Here is a 22161-nt window from a genome sequence, read left to right on the forward strand (position 1 = left end):
GTAATCTTTAATCAAAATCTGAAAAGTTACTTCCGGTCTGGAACGGTTTCTTTTTCTGATGACGTAGGTTTCACAACTTGGGTGGGGAAACGCTTAACCACTCCCCTCAAACCGTTAGTTTGCTATGAGCGAGAGATGGAAGAGGAGGAGCGCTAGAGTAAAACCCTGCCCTCTGTTCAATATTCCATTTCACTTGGAAATGCGTCACAGCACTGGAGAAAAATCGTTTGCAACTTCCGGTTCACGGGGACTTTAAACTTCTCTCTGATGATATAATCGTGGTTTCACCCGGTCCTGCCGCACTGATCTGGCATTTTAAGAATGGTATAGGTATATTTGTACGACAGTTTTTTTTATTTATTTAATCGATGTAAATCAACAGAAATAACTTCCTCTGACTGGCTAATCTGTGAAATCGTTTTGTAACAAAGTCTTTGCTCCATCTCGGCATTGCTTTCGTAACCAATGGTAGCGGTTTTGTGGCGTGTCCGGCATTGTATATGCGGTTTTGAAGACTAAAAAAATTCTCTCGCGTACTTCGCAAACGATGACGATGATGATGATGATAATGATGTGGTTTTCGTTGAAGTGTTCGTGTGTCAGGTAGCACTACTGCCCAATAATGACGTTCTCCGATCTCTCTTCCAGGAGGAGTGGCTTGTTGTCGTTATGGTCGTCGTGGTGACTTGTGATCCTATATGCAAATCAGCTGGTGGTAGGGAGGGGTCACGACCTCTCGGTAGGAGTTTAGATTTCTGTCCTTGAAGTTGTCGTCCGTAAAAGCGCAACATTTCTGCAAAAAAAAGAAAGGGGTCGCCGTCTAGATTTACCCAATAAGGGCTTTACAACTGAGTTTTAAACCTCTATATTCTCTTTTTTTTTTCTCCCTGTTAGAAACAGTGCCGTGTCCCAGGAGGCCGTTCACTTCCTCACAGTGAAGTAAGACAACCCTGTTTGTAGCCAAAACACACACACACACACACACACATTAGAATCTATTTAATCATCCTTCCCTCAGGTCATTTTAAAACAATTTTAAAACTGAGTGTTCATCAGATCCTATAGGGCTTTTTTCGCAGTTGAACCACAAGTACACACGAAAAAGTGAACGGATTCGAGGAGGTTTGCGGTCGAAATTTTAAAAACTCACCCCCTTAGGAATGAATGAAATCCGAGGAATGCTTTAGTTCACATAGAAAACCTAAAAATGCTCAAAATTCAAACTAAAATGCTAAAACTTTACCAAAAAATTATTGTATAATGTCTACTGAAGCTAAACTGGCTTTAGGGCCCATCGGAACAGCTCCTCTGCTCATATAGAGATATAAGCCCATCAAGATGTAAACAACACTGGTCCAGAAGCACTTCCTGTTTCAGTTTTTTAACGCTACATAAAAGCTGGGATAAAATACAACCAACAGAACATATAAAACTGAATCAAAAAGTTAAACAAACATCTTTAAGATGTTTTCTTTACATGTGAAATAAAGAAAACAGTTACAAACTGAAACAGGAAGTGTTTCTGGACCAGTGTTGTTTACATCTTGCAAAATGGTCTATATATATATATATATATATATATACACTCATGTAAGATATTTCGAGCTGAATTAAAAGGGTTATGAATGAAATAGTGAGTTATATTGAATGTAAGTTGTGAGGAATGTGCTTAAATTACTATTAATTTATTATTTATTGATCAGACTAGTAATTTAAATGTAAATTCCATAATAAAAATAATGATAAATCTCCCAAAAAAATGCATTAAAAAATAGAAACAATATTATCAAAATGAAATAATATAATCATTTTGGACAAAATAAATAGCAATAAGTCTAATTGTAGGTCTTCGGATCTTGTCGCGTCGCGAGGGAAGGATGAGGGTAATCCGGTTGCAGAGCGAGTCGTGTGTGTGTGTGTGTGTGTGTGTGTGTGTGTGTGTGTGTGTGTGTGTGTGTGTGTGTGTGTGTGTGTGTGTGTGTGTGTGTGTGTGTGTGTGGCGGTCAGAGACTCCGGCCTGTTGCTGGGTAAAGCCTGCTCTACCTGTACATCCACAGCGTTGTCCTACTTCTCCTGCAAACTCTCACACTCCACATTATCTTGACTTTTATTCGCTCTTGTCTCGGCCTGATGCGTGTCTCGGCCGCAGGGCCTCATGGGACACGCGCGTTTCATTTCAGGTGGAAGAAAAATGAGTCCAAATCCTCAAAGCGTTAATTTCTCCCGTTTGCTGTTACGGAAAGGTTTCAATCATTAACTAATTGTTTATTTTTGTTAAGCTGACTTCTCCCTGTATCTTCTCAGCACTATTACTGGCAAACGAACGCTCTCGACGAGTGATTTTAAACGCACTTGAGCTTCCTAATATTGGATTTCCCCTTTCAGCGACTCGTACAGTATCTGATGTAAACGGTCAGAAATGTCAAGCTATAAATTGCTGTGAGTTTATTACGATGGATTTTTTGTTTCTAAAAAGAAACCTTGTTTTTCTGTTTGGGGTGTGTTCAATTTAAGATATAGTTCTTATGGGAAATATAGATACCGTGAAAGTCCATTTAATTGTAAGTATTTATCAACTAAGTTATTGTACTTTTTGCAATTTGTAGATAAGGAATATAATGTATTGGTATATAATGATGAAATTAACTGTATCAGTCAGTCTGGGGCGTCCTTTAATTTATTGATGTATATACTGTATGTTTGTTGATATACAGCTTACTTTATTTTGTATATGACTAATAAATACATTTTGAAAAACACCTGCTTTGTGAGGATTTGCTTCATTTGTCTCGTTGTCGTTGAATGACCTAATTGAACATGCATAAGAAATATTCCTGAATTAAATCCTTTTTTTTTTTTTTTAGGTGTGCCATGAATAGCATCGCCAGATTTTATTTTTTTATTTTTTTCCCTGGACCCTGAAACGAGAGAGAGAGAGAGAGAGGTAGATGACCTAGTTTGATCAGCTCTCGGCGGGGGTATTTCTGGCCTGACATTAGTAAAACATGACAGACTCACGAGGGACGACATTAGACAGATCTGTGTTTACTGATGATGTCACTTCCTCTCTGGACTCTCCTCTTGATCACTGGCGTTGCTCTCCTGAGAAATGAACACTTGTTGAATTAATGCAAATGGAAAGAAACTGATTTATCGTCACATTTCCTCCAGTTTTTTGGTTCACAATTGTGACGATAAATCAGTTTATTCGGCTAATGTTTTGATGGTATAATGTGCATATTTTTATTTAGTGCTGGACAACGATTAATCACATCCAAAATAAAAGTTTGTGTTTACATAATATGTGTGTGTGTGCTGTGTATAATTATTTTGTATATATAAATACACACACTTGCATGGATATTTTTAAGAACAATGTGTTATTTATAATATTTATATATAATATAGATTATGTATAACTATATATATATGTTCAGTATATACGTAGATACAAATATTTCTTAAATACATGGATATCTGTGTATAAATACAAAATAATAATACACAGCACACACATATGTAAACACAAACTTTTATTTTGGATGCGATTAATAATCGGCAAGTACTAAAAAGGTTTTTGATTTCCAGGCCATGATAATTAATAATCCAGTTATACGCAAAAGTTCTTCCTGTATCCGACTTTTATTAATGTTTGCACAAAAAGATGATATATGTCATCCATGGTATATTTTTAACTGAGATGTTCGCCTAATGTTTTTTTTTTTATGTTACTTCAGAACATAGAAAACATGAATGAATTCAAGTGTGAACATTTACTAATTTTTCTACGAATATTTTGTCGACTGATGTACTAGATGAATATTTACAAATTGTTATTACAACACATTTTCATTTTAGCTTATCAGATTTTTGACTGATTTTAGATAAAGCATTATAATATCTGAATCTTGGCTGGTGATGAGTCAGTATTAGATCGCTTATGATTTATTTATACTGTGACTGATTTGGCGTTATCTTTTTGAGGTGAAAAATATGAAAATATCGTTATGTGAAATCACAATTTTATAGAATAACGTTTTAATTTTGCTCATTTCAATCTGAGACACACTGATTTATACAGACTGATATATCTAGTAATAACTTCTGATTATGAAACTGGCTTTGTTTGTTCAATCTTTTGTTCTGCTGTAATAATGTCGGCATCCACTCATCCGGGTCTCCAGGGGGCAGTAGAGCCTCTTTCCCGCTAATACTAGCGCTTGAATAGCGCGGCGCGCGCATCGGGACGTATGGTAAACGCGGTCTGGATTTAATTCTGCAGCGTGGTGATAAAATTATTTTTTTACTGACACATCCGAAATCTGAAATAGAATAATAGCTAATAATAAACGTGATCTGTAAGTCATACCTGGTCATACGTTGAAATGTTGTTTAGATTTAAACAGACGCTGCTTTTGTCAGTCCGGATCCAAAATTTGAGAAAATCCAGTCCAGTTTTAACGGCCGTTGCCGTGAGCGGAAGAGGTCGAGTGTAAACAAACATGCCGATAAAGATTTAACTTCACACACGCAGGTAAAACGCTTACAAATATGGTTTACCTTTAATATCTCTGCTTTATGTGGTTATAAACTTTAACAAAGCTGTTTGGTCATTTATATAGTGTACTTTAGGAGATTTTATCCGTATTTATGAGAAGAGCTGAGTCTGTTTAGTTTCATGATGTGATAGTGTCCGCTGTGTTTCAGTCATGGAGAGTTATGAGGATTTTATTCAGAGACTTTATAACAGTCATTATAATAATAATGATGATGATGATGAAGACTCGCAGAAACCCTCGTCGGTGATTGTGTTTCATGGAGCTCGTGTTCTCCCTCCTCTGGTATGAGTTTCTTCATCACATTCAGATCCTTTCATTACACACACACACACACACACACACACACACACACACACACACATATATATATAATATACATTTTTCTAAAAGTCATAATCATTTGTTAACAAACAAGTATTCATAACTTCACTGAGCTCATTATATCTGCCTTAAATTATTACATTGTATTAATAATTAATACATTTTTAGGTTACTATAATTTTGTATATGTACATTTCTGAAATACATAACTTAGACAGTTTCCTCTGATAATAGATCACTGTAAATTGTAATATGGACTCGTGCACTTTCTGTGAAGCTGCTTTGAAATTATGTGTATTGTGAAAAGTGCTACACATACATGTGAATTTAATATATTAATGTGTGTGTGTTTGTCAGCTGAATGAGCAGCAGAGAGACGAGATGAGACGACTGCGAGAAGCAGCCATGAGTTTGATGAAGAGGAGGAGCGAGGAAGAGTCTCAAATCAGCGTGAGTTTCACACACACTTCTTAGAAATGTTGACCTGATACTGATTATGTTTACGGGATTTAATGGCTAATAAATTATATATAATGGTTTATGTATGCTGCTTTTTTATTAAAGTTTCAATCTAGAAATCATACATCAGAATTTTCCTCTATTTACTTTCTTAACCCTCTGGTGCTCTTCGGCCATTTTTGATTGATTGTTTTATTTACGACACTTGGTAACTGTAACTTGGTAAAGGTTTTGGCACTTGCTGTGTGAACTCAAAAAATATCATGGACATGATTGGAACAGGTTTAACGGTCCTGTAAACAACAGTCACACTTGTGCTCCTCGCGGCCAGAAATAGTGCATTGCAAATGAGCAGGAGACGAAGTTCCTCTAGTGGAAGAGACTGGAACTGCAGCCGAACACACTCTCACTGAACGGACGCTCATTTTTTTGAGATGTCACTGCACCTTTAATTCATCTTCCAAATAAAATGATTTGTGAACATTGTTTCATAGTTTATTCAAATTCATCTTACTGTAATTTGATACTTTTGTAACATGTTATTAAAAGTCAAGTTACTTTTATATGCAGCTTAAAATAGAGCAACAAAGTTTGAGAAAAATAAACATTTATCTTATATTTATCTTATGCTCTTCCTCACATTGTGTGGCAGTTCACCGACGTGAGGCTCAGTGATGCTGAACGACACGCGCACAAGGGTGATGACATCATCACATCCGCTCCCCTCACGTCAACCGGCCGATCAGCCAATCAGCTGCGAGCTTTTCCGGATGAAAACGATCCGCTGCAAAACAGCCAGGGCGTCGGATGCAAAACGCACACACCACATGACCCACCTGACGACCAGATGATGATGATGATGTCATCAGGGTACGTGACCAATGACAACACTGATGTCACGTGTCATTCCAGCTGGATTGAAGGAGCCGTCCACTTGGATACGGCACAACGAAACACTACAGGAAGTGACATAATCAGTCACGCTCCAGTAGATGGAGCATTTTTAGAGGAAAATGAGGTGGTAAAAAATGTTACAGAACCGGAAAACCCTCAATCTGACCCGGATGAGGGTCCGTATCCAATGAGCCTTCAAAACCTACTGAAGAAATCCCAGGAGTACCGGCGGCGCCAGCGTGAAGCCCGAGCGCTCAAACCCACGCCTGACGAGCACAGCCTCTCCGATAAGGAGAACGAGGAACTCCTTCCCAAACACACGTGCAAGACAGAACCGTGGAAAACCAGGGAGAAGAGGAAGGAGAACACGGATCACATGATCAAGGCCACGTCTACGTCACTTCCTGTTAAATCCGAATCTTTGTTCGCTTCCAAACCGACTCCGGTCCGCATCTCCGGATCTAAGAGATTCACTAACATCCCGACGCCCAAGTTCTGCTTGAGTCCCGTACGCTGCGTCAAAAAATCCAGCGGGATTCCCGGTCCGGTTCGGAAAACCCTGAGCGAGTCCGAGTCGGATCCCAACATCTCGATGAATAAAGCTGGGATGATGTCGGAGCAGACGGAGCAGATCGCTCAGCTCGAGCTGAACCTGTCCAGTCTTAAAGCGCTGATCTCAGACCTGGAGTCGACGCTCACGCTCTCACAGAAACACCCCTCCACGGTCACTGTCAGTCAAACGCTCCGGCTAGAGGATTGTGGGATTGGCCAAGAGAACTCAAACTCCATCCAAACCAGTCATTCAATCGTAGGCGCCCTCAATCATTCTGGGAAAACGAGCGCAGATGAAGCAGAGAGCTCTCTGATTGGATCGTCATACGATGTCGACGCCCCCTCCGGTCTGTGGATGCAGTTGACCCCTGAGACGAGAGGTCAGGAGGTCGTGTCTCAGGTCAAACGGAGGCTCCTGATGAACGAGTGTGAAGCGTTCTCTCCGGGAAGAGACAGATCCAGCACGCCTAGAGGTGAACACACTTACACTTTTGATTTTATCTTATTTGTTCAGAATCATTTTTTTTATTTTGAGGGAATTTTATGGTACTAAGGAATATTTATGCAATTATTATGATCCATTTGTGCTTGGCGTCAATTAATCGCGTTTCCAAAAGAAAATGTTTATGTGTCTGTGTACTGTGTGTATACTGTGATTAATCGTTTCCCAGCACAAAATATGACACAATTGATTAATCCATATATAAATCCAAATTATCCATATTTTTATGTGAGTTTATCTTAGATTTATCGGCCAATATATCGGTTATCTGGTTTTTAAAATAAAGAATTATCGGTTGTTGCCATCTGCCAAAACGTTGATGTCGGTGCAGCCTTGTTAACTGTGATTTTGGCCTCAATAATCTCTTATTAATCTCTTAATTATTACTTATTAATAGTTGGTGAGGTGGTTGTTTTGTTTAGGTTAGAGATGCACCGATAATTCTGAGCCGATAACCGATGTATTGGCCGATAAATCTAATATAAACTCACATAAAAAGATGGATTATTTACATTATATATGGATTAATTCATTGTGCTGTGCAACGATTAATAAAAAGCCGATAACCGATATATTGGCCGATAAATCGAGTAGTATGAAGCTGCAGACTCGGAGACCTGCATCTACAGTCCCCCTGCACCCAGAGTCCCGCATTCTCAGACCCCTCGTTTTTCGAGACAGCGCCTCCTATCAAATTGTATCGGATAAACATGTGAAGAACAAAACATGAGTATAGGCTATCTTCAATTTTATAGCAAATCGTAGTAGCCTACTTGTTTGATTTATTTTTAATAAAACTAATTTAGCTCATCGATACAACATATGAATAGTCCATTTAATAGCTATTTGTAAAGATAGTTTGTAACAAGATTTGAGCCGTTAATGCATGTTTTTTCGCCCTCTTCCCCTCGAATATATTTAGATAGCTTACGTTTACGTTAGCCTTTAGCCTTGGACTTTTTGTAGAAATGTCTTAAATGCTGCAGTTATTTTCACTGCCCATTTTGTGCCCCCATATATTTCAAACCCACAAAGTTGTCCAAAGTTTAAAAACATCTCAACTTGAGATTCTCAAGGGACACTCCAACAGAGCAGTGCAACATGGTAACTAACATTTGCAAACATATTTTTCTTTTTTTTCTTTCTTTCTTTTTAAAACATCATAAGACATGTGCTATCGGTCCTATGGAGTTGCCCCTGCCGAATCCAGCAACATATAATTTTATGATTATGCAAAGTGACTTATAAATGAGTTTTTTTTAATGCAATTGAAGACAAAAAATTAAGTCACGAACACTGTTTTTTCTTCCTTTTTTCTTTACAGCAAGATGATGTTTAGGTGATCATTAAATGAAGTACAGAATTGTTTATTATTGGTGTTTTGTCTATTCTGATTTGTTTTGCTTCGCATTCAAAATATCAAAAAACAGATATTGTAATGTTAGCATGGTAATGTTAATTAGACCATTATAGGTTGAACTGAAAGAAAAATTGGAATTTTAATTAAAAAAAAATATTAAAAAAAAACATTGTAGCAATATAATATCACATAGCCTTACTATTTTTCTGAAGATAGTTCAATCTGCTAATTGTATCCCTTCCATCAGTAACAATTAGTTTTTTGACACATGCATTAAGCAGGGAACACAAATATTTATTGGATAATTTATTTGAAGACCGTAATATTGCATCCTATTGTTTTTAATTGCATTTGGATAATGCGCTGTACTCTGTGTGCGGGTGTTATTCGATCTTTTAAACAGCAGGAGGCGCTGTGTTCGAAAAACGAGGGGTCTGAGAATGCGGGACTCTCGGTGGGGGACTGTAGATGCAGGCTCCGAGTCTGCAGCTTCATAATATTGGATAAATCTGAATTTATTAAGTTTTTATGTAATTTTTTGTAACAAAAACAAGTCTGAAAATGTTTCCTATTGCTATTGAGTTAAAGAAACAGAACTAAAATACTTCAGTACTACTGTACTATATTTTTCAGCTCCAAAAATTCAAACCCTCAAACTTATATGGAGGAAATATCGTGTAAATGCTGTAAAGTTCTGTCCACATATATATTGGAATAAGTGAAACCAAATGCAGGTTAAACCTCACGATCGCCGTGACTGTTGCTTATGTGTTCAGTGAGGTCATCGTCAGTGCAGGAGGATCATGTGACGGCGCTGATGGAGGAAGAGCACAGACAACAACACGAACATCTACAGGTGAGAAACACACACACACATCAGAGCAGCTGCCGGCCCTTTAAAGGTGCAGTGTGTAAGTTTTAGCAGCATCTAGTGGTGAGGTTGTGAACTGCACCCAACAGAAGTTACGGTGGTCGACAGGAAGTGATGTCGTCGTCTGAGACAGCAGAAAAGCCCTTAACCAATCAGGTTTTTTACAAGGATAAATTAAGAAATTCGGTTTACTTGATTATTCAGTAACACGATGTTATTGTGAATAATATTGTGACTTGTTCATCAGTGTGTCAGTGTTTTATTCGCTGCCTTTAGCAGCTTCTTATCATGAAGAACCACACAGTGTCCGTTCAGGGCCACCGTAGAAACATGTGGATATAAGCGGACTCGCGGTGTGTGTAGAGAGAAACGCCTCATTCTAAGCTAATAAACACATAATGCTTCATTGTGTAAGATAGTTATGAATATGATATACAGATCCTCCTGAATATTAGACACTGCACCTTTAAGAGTTCTGTATGTAAACGCCATTATACATGATGTCATGTGGATATTAAGAGAAAGTGCACGAGCTTCACGGGTCCTCCTTCAGGTCCTGTAGCTGCTCGTGACACCATTAATCACCGCCTCTAATTTATGCATGGAACAGGCTTTAATGAACACGGGTGTGTGTGTGTGTGTGTTCACTGTGGGAACTGACACTGAAAATGATGATGATTGTGTTTACCTCATGAGCCGCTGCTCTGCACACACCCGTCGTTCTCTCGTTCAGGTTTTCTAAAGGGTTTTATTAGGATGACCAAAACAACAACTAGATATTAATGTTTTTGAAAGTGTCTTCTGATCACCAGATAACACTGATAATAATCATAACTGATCATCAGATCCTCATATTAGAGTGATTTGTGAAGGGTCATGTGACACTGAAGACTGGAGTAATGATGATAAATTCAGGAATAAATGACACTTTACTGTATAATCACATAGAGAACAGATGATTTATATTATAATAATATTTCACAATATTACGTTTTTTTTTTATTAAATAAATGCAGCCTTGTTCTTGAACATGTTATTGATTCTCATGTCTCAGGATCTCTCCGACTCTTATTACAGTGAAGTGTGTGTGTGTGTGTGTGTGTGTGTGATTGGTCTGTGGTTCTGTCTCTCCATCAGTCGTTAGCGGTGCGGTTCCAGTTCCTGCGGAGTGTGTCCTTCACGTGTCCCAGCGCAGGCTCACGTCTGGAGGACACGACGACCTCATCTGTCTGCACACACACTGGGCTCACACACTCACGGGTGCGACACACACACACACACACACACACATTCTCACCAGTGTTGGGTAAGTTACTCTAAAAAAGTAATTAATTAATTACTAGTTACTAATTACCTCTTCAACTGTACTAATTACGCTCTCTAAAAAATATTTAATTACTTTTAATTACTAATTACTTTCAAAATCCCATATCAGTCTCAACCAGCTGAATAATACAAGGATAGACATGAATCTGTTTTAATTCTTTCAAATAAATACTATAAAATTGCATGAATTATCCTTAAACTGACCAAGGTGGAGAAGGTTACATTATAAAAACATACTTTAACATCAGACAATACATTTAGATGTTAAACCCACTATTGTTTTACGTCTGATCTCATTAATACATATTTTACAATAATTCATACGAATTTGTACGAGTGCGGTCGTAATATTTAGACACCTCATGAAATGCAAACGAATTGCTGATCCATACACAGTATTTACCTCAATTACATCAGAAGTAACTGTAATTAAATTACAGATAAATGAAGAGTAATCCCTTACTTTACATTTTCAAGGGAAAAGTAATTAAATTACAGTAACCAATTACTTAGTAATTAGTTACACCCAACACTGATTCTCACACACACACTCACTCACTCACTCATACACGCATGTGCTCAGACACACACTCATGCAAGCACACACTTTCTCTCACACACACATTCACTCACTCACTCACACACACTGGTGCTCATCTCTCTCTCTCTCTCCGCAGGGTTGTGTGTGTGTGTGTCTGCCGGCGCTGGCGAGGGGTTTCCTGACCCGGAGACTCCTGCGCACAGAGCGTGTGTCACGCATCATCACCACCATCAAGGTGCGTCTTTTACAATCACATGTTCGCTTTTACCTGTCATGTTTCTGTCGATACAATAATACTCACACACACATCATTGTTTTGGGGAGGAGTTTCTTAGTTTTTTGTTGTTCCTTCTGGATAATATCTACAAATCCCATGAAGAGTTTTGATTCGAGGTTGCGTGTAAAGCCGCGTGTGTGTGTGTGTGTTTCTCCCAGGACACACAGATGTTCCTGCTGGCGTTTCCGCGGCAGACGGCCGGCGCCGGTCGACTCGACCTCATGTTGCAGGAGCGCGTCACACTGCAGGTCAGACGTCTCTCTGAACACAACACGGTCACATGACGGTCACGTGACGCCACATGACTCTCTTTCTCCCCAGCTGCGAGCGGCGCGTCACGAGCTGCACCAGATCTGCTTCAGCTCGAGTGTGTGTGAACGCATGCTGATGATCCGCTGCGACCGCGAGCTGAGCCGCGACCGACCAATCAGAACACACGTGAGTAACTCCAGCACACACACACACACACACAGCACTATATCCCCGAACACACACTCCGCTTCTTATAAAGTTAATATTTCAATTCCTTTGTGAGCATTTCAGTATGACATGTAACTAGCTATGAATATTAATTAGTGTGTAACTATATTTTGCGAGTCTTAAAGGGACAGCGCTAGTATTCCTGCAGCCGTCTCTATAATAACTCTAATCACACAACTGAAGACTAAAAGAAAATTCACTCGTTCTTCACTGCATAACTGTAACTGTATTATTAATGTATATATTATTAATAAAGTGTAGCGCTATTGTACATTTGATTACAGTTTCTGAACTTGAAAATCTTAAACACTTTTATTTCATTTTATTTCTCTTTTATTTCAAAAATATTGTTTATTTCAATCATATTAGTTGCAATATTAATTGAAAGAACAAATAAAAAATTAGCAGTGTGTTTATTGTCTTTAATAAAGCTTGAAGTCTATATATTTATATTGTCTATGTTCATATATAAGTTGGGTTAGTTGTTCTTTTATGGTGCGTCTGTCGGCTTATTAGATATTCTTTTATCTATTTTTGATTAGAATTAATTTCTTGATTTTTATAATCACTGGTGTTTTACAGAAGAGGATTAGGGCCATCTCCAGATTACACTCATAATGCCAGATTAAACACGTCACATTTCCAGAAAATTAATCAAAGTACAATATTGAGAATAAACGCATTCAATATCGAGAAAAAACTCACAATAAAATATTGAGAACAAATTCAGTACATTTCGAGAATGAATTTCGAGATCAATTTGAGATGATCTATAAAGGCTGTAATATAGATATTATTCATGCGTTCATAAACGGTCCATGAGCGAACCCTGCTTACAGAACACACTTCACTTACACTTCATTATCAACGTTTCATTTACACTTTTTTCTCAAAATTTAACAACAAAAATTCTCAATTAATTTTTTCTCCAAATTTAACTTTTTTTTTTTCCTCGAACCACAACAACTTTATTCTTGAAATTTAATGAGTTTATTCTCAACATTGGATTTCAACATTTTTCCTGGAAATGTAGCAAGTTTAATCTCGCATTATAATGACTTTAATCTCGAGATGGTTTTATTTATTTTTTATTGAAGCTTGGCCCCTTATCCTCTTCGTTACTTTTTGGAGAATGGAGGGTGATTAGATTTTTAATTTTTTTAAATAAAATAAAGTGTGTGACTATCCATTTTGTGGTGGGAGCGAATAATATTTTTTGTGTGTGTGATTTAAACTGCATTCTAAACTGCAATTTTTTTTTTATATTTGTTATTAAAATAAAGAGAGGGTGATTTTTGATTTTGTTTTTTTTTATGAAATAAAGCGTATGACTTTTATACATTTTCTGGTGGGAGCAAATAAATTTTTTTTGTGTGTGTGTGATTTTAACTTTTTTAAAACGTTTTTTTTTTTAATATTTGTTGTTATTAAAATAAAGAGAGGGTGATTTTTGAATTTTTTTTTTTATAAAATAAAGTGTATGACTTATAAATTTTCTGGTGGGAGCAAATAATATTTTTTTGTGTTCTTCTTCTTCTTATTATTTTTTTAAATATGAGTTATTATGAATATGAAGAGTGTGTTGTGTGTGTGTCAGGATCAGCACGCGCAGGGATTCCTCTCGGCCGCCACCAGGAAAGCTTTAGAACGCAAGAAGAGGCTCATGTGAGTGAACCTGCAGAACACACACTTCACATGACTGATGAGCGCACTGATAACGTGTGTGTGTGTGTGTGTGTCGTCAGGCTACAGAGGTCAGCTGACCGGAAGAAGGTCTCTCCGTCTGCAGAGAAGGAATGGAATCTTGTGCCAAAGATGTGTCGTGTGTCGAGGCGAGTCAATGCGCGATGATCAGTGACACACTCTTACACTTATGTGTTTGTGTTATTGTGTTCAAGCATTTGCCAACTTTTTAGTGTGTGGTTTTATTGATGTTTCCTCTGCGGTGCTGAAGTTCATTTACTGCTGGATTTCTGTCTTTGTACACTTGAATAAATTATTAATAATAATTGTTGGATTTTGTCATTTCCTCAAACCAAGATCTAAAAGTTTTGGATTTACCAGATTTTTAAATTTTTTTTGGATGCTTTTTTGTTAAATGATCATCTACTTTTATTTTTGGGAAGATAATTTTTTGGTTCGAATTTTTTAATTGTTAACTTTTTTTCATTAATAATTTTTTTTATAACTTTTTTTATGATTGCTTTATTTTTAAAAAATGATGTTGATTTTATGCGAGTTATGGTGCGTTCTATTATACCCAACGAACCGTCTCGGACCTCGGATTTGACGTCACGTCCACACTTCAAGCGTTCTATTATGTTTTGCGTGTCCGAGTCGGAGAAAAAAATGGACGCCACCCGGAAAGCTGTTATAATTGTAGCACTGGCCGAGTAACAGGCACTAACATTAAGAAAATATATATTATGACTACACCTTATCAAAACGCAGCCATTTGAACTTGAAAATGTTCACTTTATTTAATGTTTTTCATGTTAACCTTCTATTAGCAACGCTAGCAACGTTAGTAATTGCACTCACAACAACTAATTCTCATACCTACAGGGGACGCAGTAATACGAGTGATTATAATCGTCATTTAAAATACCAAAGCGGTTCAAAAACAATGAAAACAATTCATTCTTACAAGTCACAGGGCGCAGCCATCTTGAATTCCGAAACGGAATTCTTGCTCGGTGTCCTCACGGTTGTCTGACGTCCGAGAGGAGAAATCCGAGGAAAGGGGGCGTGTTGCTATGCAACATCTGTCGCCCGATTCGGATCTCCGAGACGAATGAATAATAGAACGCACCATTAGACCTGAGTGCAAAAATGGAGGCTCTAGACCCTTCCAGAGCTGAGATATTGAGATCCCACGTAGCATTAATGCCATTATAAGTATCTCAATATCTCAGCTCTGGAAGGGTCTAGAGCCTCCATATTTGCACTCAGGTTTAAGTCTCATGGCCCTCTATCAGAATCCAGAGTTTTGAGAAGATTGGGGAAACTTCATTTTTTGCCCCCCCCCAAAAAACGTAAGGGGTAACACTGTCGTTTTTTTTCCGGGTCGAATTTTTGAGTTTCGATATCTCAGCTCTGGAAGGGTCTAGAGCCTCCATTTTTGCACTCAGGTTTAAGTCTCATGGCCCTCTATTAGAATCCAGAGTTTTGAGAAGATTGGGGAAACTTAATTTTTTGCCCCCAAAAAAAAAACGTAAGGGGTAACACTGTCGTTTTTTTTTCGGGTCGAATTTTTGAGTTTCGATATCTCAGCTCTGGAAGGGTCTAGAGCCTCCATTTTTGCACTCAGGTTTAAGTCTCATGGCCCTCTATTAGAATCCAGAGTTTTGAGAAAATTGGGGAAACTTAATTTTTTGTCAAAAAAAAAAAACGTAAGGGGTAACACTGTCGTTTTTTTTTCGGGTCGAATTTTTGAGTTTCGATATCTCAGCTCTGGAAGGGTCTAGAGCCTCCATTTTTGCACTCAGGTTTAAGTCTCATGGCCCTCTATTAGAATCCAGAGTTTTGAGAAGATTGGGGATACTTAATTTTTTGTCAAAAAAAAAAAAACGTAAGGGGTAAAACTGTCGTTTTTTTTCGGGTCGAATTTTTGAGTTTCGATATCTCAGCTCTGGAAGGGTCTAGAGCCTCCATTTTTGCACTCAGGTTTAAGTCTCATGGCCCTCTATCAGAATCCAGAGTTTTGAGAAGATTGGGGAAACTTTTCCCCCCCCCCCCCCCCCCAAAAAAAACGTAAGGGGTAACACTGTCGTTTTTTTTCCGGGTCGAATTTTTGAGTTTCGATATCTCAGCTCTGGAAGGGTCTAGAGCCTCCATTTTTGCACTCAGGTTTAAGTCGCATGGCCCTCTATCAGAATCCAGAGTTTTGAGAAGATTGGAGAAACTTCATTTTTCGCCCAAAACACAAAAAAACAAAAGGGGTACCACTGTCGTTTTTTTTTTGGGTCGAATTTTTGAGTTTCGATATCTCAGCTCTGGAAGGGTCTAGAGCCTCCATTTTTGCACTCAGGTTTAAGTCTCATGGCCCTCTATTAGAATCCAGAGTTTTGAGAAGATTGGGGAAACTTAATTTTTTGCCCAAAAAAAAAAACGTAAGGGGTAACACTGTCGTTTTTTTTTTAGGTCGAATTTTTGAGTTTCGATATCTCAGCTCTGGAAGGGTCTAGAGCCTCCATTTTTGCACTCAGGTCAAAGTCTCATGGCCCTCTATCAGAATGCAGAGTTTTGAGAAGATTGGGGAAACTTTATTTTTTGCCCAAAAAAAAAACGTAAGGGGTAACACTGTCGGTTTTTTTTCAGGTCGAATTTTTGAGTTTCGATATCTCAGCTCTGGAAGGGTCTAGAGCCTCCATTTTTGCACTCAGGTTTAAGTCTCATGGCCCTCTATCAGAATCCAGAGTTTTGAGAAGATTGGGGAAACTTTCCCCCCCCCCCCCAAAAAAAAACGTAAGGGGTAACACTGTCGTTTTTTTTCCGGGTCGAATTTTTGAGTTTCGATATCTCAGCTCTGGAAGGGTCTAGAGCCTCCATTTTTGCACTCAGGTTTAAGTCGCATGGCCCTCTATCAGAATCCAGAGTTTTGAGAAGATTGGAGAAACTTCATTTTTCGCCCAAAACACAAAAAAACAAAAGGGGTACCACTGTCGTTTTTTTTTTGGGTCGAATTTTTGAGTTTCGATATCTCAGCTCTGGAAGGGTCTAGAGCCTCCATTTTTGCACTCAGGTTTAAGTCTCATGGCCCTCTATTAGAATCCAGAGTTTTGAGAAGATTGGGGAAACTTAATTTTTTGCCCAAAAAAAAAAACGTAAGGGGTAACACTGTCGTTTTTTTTTTAGGTCGAATTTTTGAGTTTCGATATCTCAGCTCTGGAAGGGTCTAGAGCCTCCATTTTTGCACTCAGGTCAAAGTCTCATGGCCCTCTATCAGAATGCAGAGTTTTGAGAAGATTGGGGAAACTTTATTTTTTGCCCAAAAAAAAAACGTAAGGGGTAACACTGTCGGTTTTTTTTCAGGTCGAATTTTTGAGTTTCGATATCTCAGCTCTGGAAGGGTCTAGAGCCTCCATATTTGCACTCAGGTTTAAGTCTCATGGCCCTCTATAAGAATCCAGAGTTTTGAGAAGATTGGAGAAACTTAATTTTTTGCCCAAAAAAACTTTTTTTTTCGCCCCCCCCCCCAAAAAAACGTAAGGGGTAACACTGTCGTTTTTTTTTTGGAGTCGAATTTTTGAGTTTCGATACCTCAGCTCTGGAAGGGTCTAGAGCCTCCATTTTTGCACTCAGGTTTAAGTCTCATGGCCCTCTATCAGAATCCAGAGTTTTGAGAAGATTGGGGAAACTTAATTTTTTGCCCCAAAAAAAAAACGTAAGGGGTACCACTGTCGTTTTTTTTTTTCGGGTCGAATTTTTGAGTTTCGATATCTCAGCTCTGGAAGGGTCTAGAGCCTCCATTTTTGCACTCAGGTTTAAGTCTCATGGCCCTCTATCAGAATCCAGAGTTTTGAGAAGATTGGGGAAACTTAATTTTTTGCCCAAAAAAAAAACCGTAAGGGGTAACACTGTCGTTTTTTTTTCGGGTCGAATTTTTGAGTTTCGATATCTCAGCTCTGGAAAGGTCTAGAGCCTCCATTTTTGCACTCAGGTCAAAGTCTCATGGCCCTCTATCAGAATCCAGAGTTTTGAGAAGATTGGGGAAACTTCATTTTTTGCCCCCCCCAAAAAAACGTAAGGGTTAACACTGTCGTTTTTTTTCCGGGTCGAATTTTTGAGTTTCGATATCTCAGCTCTGGAAGGGTCTAGAGCCTCCATTTTTGCACTCAGGTTTAAGTCTCATGGCCCTCTATTAGAATCCAGAGTTTTGGGAAGATTGGGGAAACTTAATTTTTTGCCCCAAAAAAAAAACGTAAGGGGTAACACTGTCGTTTTTTTTTCGGGTCGAATTTTTGAGTTTCGATATCTCAGCTCTGGAAGGGTCTAGAGCCTCCATTTTTGCACTCAGGTTTAAGTCTCATGGCCCTCTATTAGAATCCAGAGTTTTGAGAAGATTGGGGAAACTTAATTTTTTGTCAAAAAAAAAAAAACGTAAGGGGTAACACTGTCGTTTTTTTTTCGGGTCGAATTTTTGAGTTTCGATATCTCAGCTCTGGAAGGGTCTAGAGCCTCCATTTTTGCACTCAGGTTTAAGTCTCATGGCCCTCTATTAGAATCCAGAGTTTTGAGAAGATTGGGGATACTTAATTTTTTGTCAAAAAAAAAACGTAAGGGGTAAAACTGTCATTTTTTTTTCGGGTCGAATTTTTGAGTTTCGATATCTCAGCTCTGGAAGGGTCTAGAGCCTCCATTTTTGCACTCAGGTTTAAGTCTCATGGCCCTCTATTAGAATCCAGAGTTTTGAGAAGATTGGGGAAACTTAATTTTTTGCCAAAAAAAAAAAACGTAAGGGGTAACACTGTCGTTTTTTTTTTCGGGTCGAATTTTTGAGTTTCGATATCTCAGCTCTGGAAGGGTCTAGAGCCTCAATTTTTGCACTCAGGTCAAAGTCTCATGGCCCTCTATCAGCATGCAGAGTTTTGAGAAGATTGGGGAAACTTTTTTTTCGCCCCCCCCAAAAAAAACGTAAGGGGTAACACTGTCGTTTTTTTTTCGGGTCGAATTTTTGAGTTTCGATATCTCAGCACTGGAAGGGTCTAGAGCCTCCATATTTGCACTCAGGGTTAAGTCTCATGGCCCTCTATCAGAATCCAGAGTTTTGAGAAGATTGGGGAAACTTTTTTTTCGCCCCCCAAAAAAAACGTAAGGGGTAACACTGTCGGTTTTTTTCCGGGTCGAATTTTTGAGTTTCGATATTTCAGCTCTGGAAGGGTCTAGAGCCTCCATTTTTGCACTCAGGTTTAAGTCTCATGGCCCTCTACTAGAATCCAGAGTTTTGAGAAGATTGGGGAAACTTAATTTTTTGCTCAAAAAAAAAAAACGTAAGGGGTAACACTGTCGTTTTTTTTTCGGGTCGAATTTTGGAGTTTCGATATCTCAGCGCTGGAAGGGTCTAGAGCCTCCATTTTTTCACTCAGGTTTAAGTCTCATGGCCCTCTATCAGAATCCAGAGTTTTGAGAAGATTGGGGAAACTTCATTTTTTGCCCCCCCCAAAAAAACGTAAGGGGTAACACTGTCGTTTTTTTTCCGGGTCGAATTTTTGAGTTTCGATATCTCAGCTCTGGAAGGGTCTAGAGCCTCCATTTTTGCACTCAGGTTTAAGTCTCATGGCCCTCTATTAGAATCCAGAGTTTTGAGAAGATTGGGGAAACTTAATTTTTTGCCCCAAAAAAAAAACGTAAGGGGTAACACTGTCGTTTTTTTTTCGGGTCGAATTTTTGAGTTTCGATATCTCAGCTCTGGAAGGGTCTAGAGCCTCCATTTTTGCACTCAGGTTTAAGTCTCATGGCCCTCTATTAGAATCCAGAGTTTTGAGAAGATTGGGGAAACTTAATTTTTTGTCAAAAAAAAAAAAACGTAAGGGGTAACACTGTCGTTTTTTTTTCGGGTCGAATTTTTGAGTTTCGATATCTCAGCTCTGGAAGGGTCTAGAGCCTCCATTTTTGCACTCAGGTTTAAGTCTCATGGCCCTCTATTAGAATCCAGAGTTTTGAGAAGATTGGGGATACTTAATTTTTTGTCAAAAAAAAAACGTAAGGGGTAAAACTGTCATTTTTTTTTCGGGTCGAATTTTTGAGTTTCGATATCTCAGCTCTGGAAGGGTCTAGAGCCTCCATTTTTGCACTCAGGTCAAAGTCTCATGGCCCTCTATCAGCATGCAGAGTTTTGAGAAGATTGGGGAAACTTTTTTTTCGCCCCCCCCAAAAAAAACGTAAGGGGTAACACTGTCGTTTTTTTTTCGGGTCGAATTTTTGAGTTTCGATATCTCAGCACTGGAAGGGTCTAGAGCCTCCATATTTGCACTCAGGGTTAAGTCTCATGGCCCTCTATCAGAATCCAGAGTTTTGAGAAGATTGGGGAAACTTTTTTTTCGCCCCCCAAAAAAAACGTAAGGGGTAACACTGTCGGTTTTTTTCCGGGTCGAATTTTTGAGTTTCGATATTTCAGCTCTGGAAGGGTCTAGAGCCTCCATTTTTGCACTCAGGTTTAAGTCTCATGGCCCTCTACTAGAATCCAGAGTTTTGAGAAGATTGGGGAAACTTAATTTTTTGCCCAAAAAAAAAAACGTAAGGGGTAACACTGTCGTTTTTTTTTTCGGGTCGAATTTTTGAGTTTCGATATCTCAGCTCTGGAAGGGTCTAGAGCCTCCATTTTTGCACTCAGGTCAAAGTCTCATGGCCTTCTATCAGAATCCAGAGTTTTGAGAAGATTGGGGAAACTTAATTTTTTGTCAAAAAAAAAAAACGTAAGGGGTAACACTGTCGTTTTTTTTCCGGGTCGAATTTTTGAGTTTCGATATCTCAGCTCTGGAAGGGTCTAGAGCCTCCATTTTTGCACTCAGGTTTAAGTCTCATGGCCCTCTATAAGAATCCAGAGTTTTGAGAAGATTGGGGAAACTTAATTTTTTGCCCAAAAAAAAAACGTAAGGGGTAACACTGTCGTTTTTTTTTTTGGGTCGAATTTTTGAGTTTCGATATCTCAGCTCTGGAAGGGTCTAGAGCCTCCATTTTTGCACTCAGGTTTAAGTCTCATGGCCCTCTATCAGAATCCAGAGTTTTGAGAAGATTGGAGAAACTTAATTTTTCGCCCAAAACACAAAAAAACAAAAGGGGTACCACTGTCGTTTTTTTTTTGGGTCGAATTTTTGAGTTTCGATATCTCAGCTCTGGAAGAGTCTAGAGCCTCCATTTTTGCACTCAGGTTTAAGTCGCATGGCCCTCTATCAGAATCCAGAGTTTTGAGAAGATTGGAGAAACTTCATTTTTCACCCAAAACACAAAAAAACAAAAGGGGTACCACTGTCGTTTTTTTTTTTTGGTCGAATTTTTGAGTTTTGATATCTCAGCTCTGGAAGGGTCTAGAGCCTTCATTTTTGCACTCAGGTTTAAGTCTCATGGCCCTCTATCAGAATCCAGAGTTTTGAGAAGATTGGAGAAACTTAATTTTTCGCCCAAAACACAAAAAAACAAAAGGGGTACCACTGTCGTTTTTTTTTTTTGGTCTAATTTTTGAGTTTCAATATCTCAGCTCTGGAAGGGTCTAGAGCCTCCATTTTTGCACTCAGGTTTAAGTCTCATGGCCCTCTATCAGAATCCAGAGTTTTGAGAAGATTGGGGAAACTTCATTTTTCGCCCAAAAAAAAAAACGTAAGGGGTAACACTGTCGTTTTTTTTTTAGGTCGAATTTTTGAGTTTCGATATCTCAGCTCTGGAAGGGTCTAGAGCCTCCATTTTTGCACTCAGGTTTAAGTCTCATGGCCCTCTATCAGAATGCAGAGTTTTGAGAAGATTGGGGAAACTTTATTTTTTGCCCAAAAAAAAAACGTAAGGGGTAACACTGTCGTTTTTTTTTCGGGTCGAATTTTTGAGTTTCGATATCTCAGCTCTGGAAGGGTCTAGAGCCTCCATTTTTGCACTCAGGTTTAAGTCTCATGGCCCTCTATCAGAATCCAGAGTTTTGAGAAGATTGGGGAAACTTTATTTTTTGCCCAAAAAAAAAAACGTAAGGGGTAACACTGTCGTTTTTTTTTCGGGTCGAATTTTTTAGTTTCGATATCTCAGCTCTAGAGGAGTCCAGAGTCTCCATTTTTGCACTCAGGTTTAAGATTCATGGCCCTCTATCAGAATCCAGAGTTTTGAGAAGATTGGGGAAACTTCATTTTTCGCCCCCCCCCCCAAAAAAAACGTAAGGGGTAACACTGTCGTTTTTTTTTTGGGGTCGAATTTTTGAGTTTCGATATCTCAGCTCTGGAAGGGTCTAGAGCCTCCATTTTTGCACTCAGGTTTAAGTCGCATGGCCCTCTATCAGAATCCAGAGTTTTGAGAAGATTGGAGAAACTTCATTTTTC

At 38.6% G+C, this 22161-nt stretch overlaps 1 protein-coding gene across 1 annotated transcript; it reads left to right on the top strand.

Moving 5' to 3' along the window:
• Nucleotides 1–4232: 4232 nt before the first annotated feature.
• Nucleotides 4233–14151, top strand: cp110 (centriolar coiled-coil protein 110). The gene is made up of 11 exons (XM_039674148.2): nucleotides 4233–4534; nucleotides 4708–4841; nucleotides 5238–5330; nucleotides 5992–7258; nucleotides 9424–9503; nucleotides 10656–10778; nucleotides 11522–11620; nucleotides 11821–11910; nucleotides 11984–12100; nucleotides 13740–13807; nucleotides 13888–14151. The coding sequence occupies exons 2-11, from the start codon at nucleotides 4710–4712 to the stop codon at nucleotides 13991–13993; spliced, it is 2175 nt and encodes a 724-aa protein (XP_039530082.2). The 5' UTR covers nucleotides 4233–4534; nucleotides 4708–4709; the 3' UTR covers nucleotides 13994–14151.
• The last annotated feature ends 8010 nt before the right edge of the window (nucleotides 14152–22161 follow it).

The sequence above is a fragment of the Pimephales promelas genome, chromosome 21, assembly GCF_988280905.1.
Source record: "Pimephales promelas chromosome 21, fPimPro1.hap1.1, whole genome shotgun sequence".
NCBI lineage: Eukaryota > Metazoa > Chordata > Actinopteri > Cypriniformes > Leuciscidae > Pimephales > Pimephales promelas.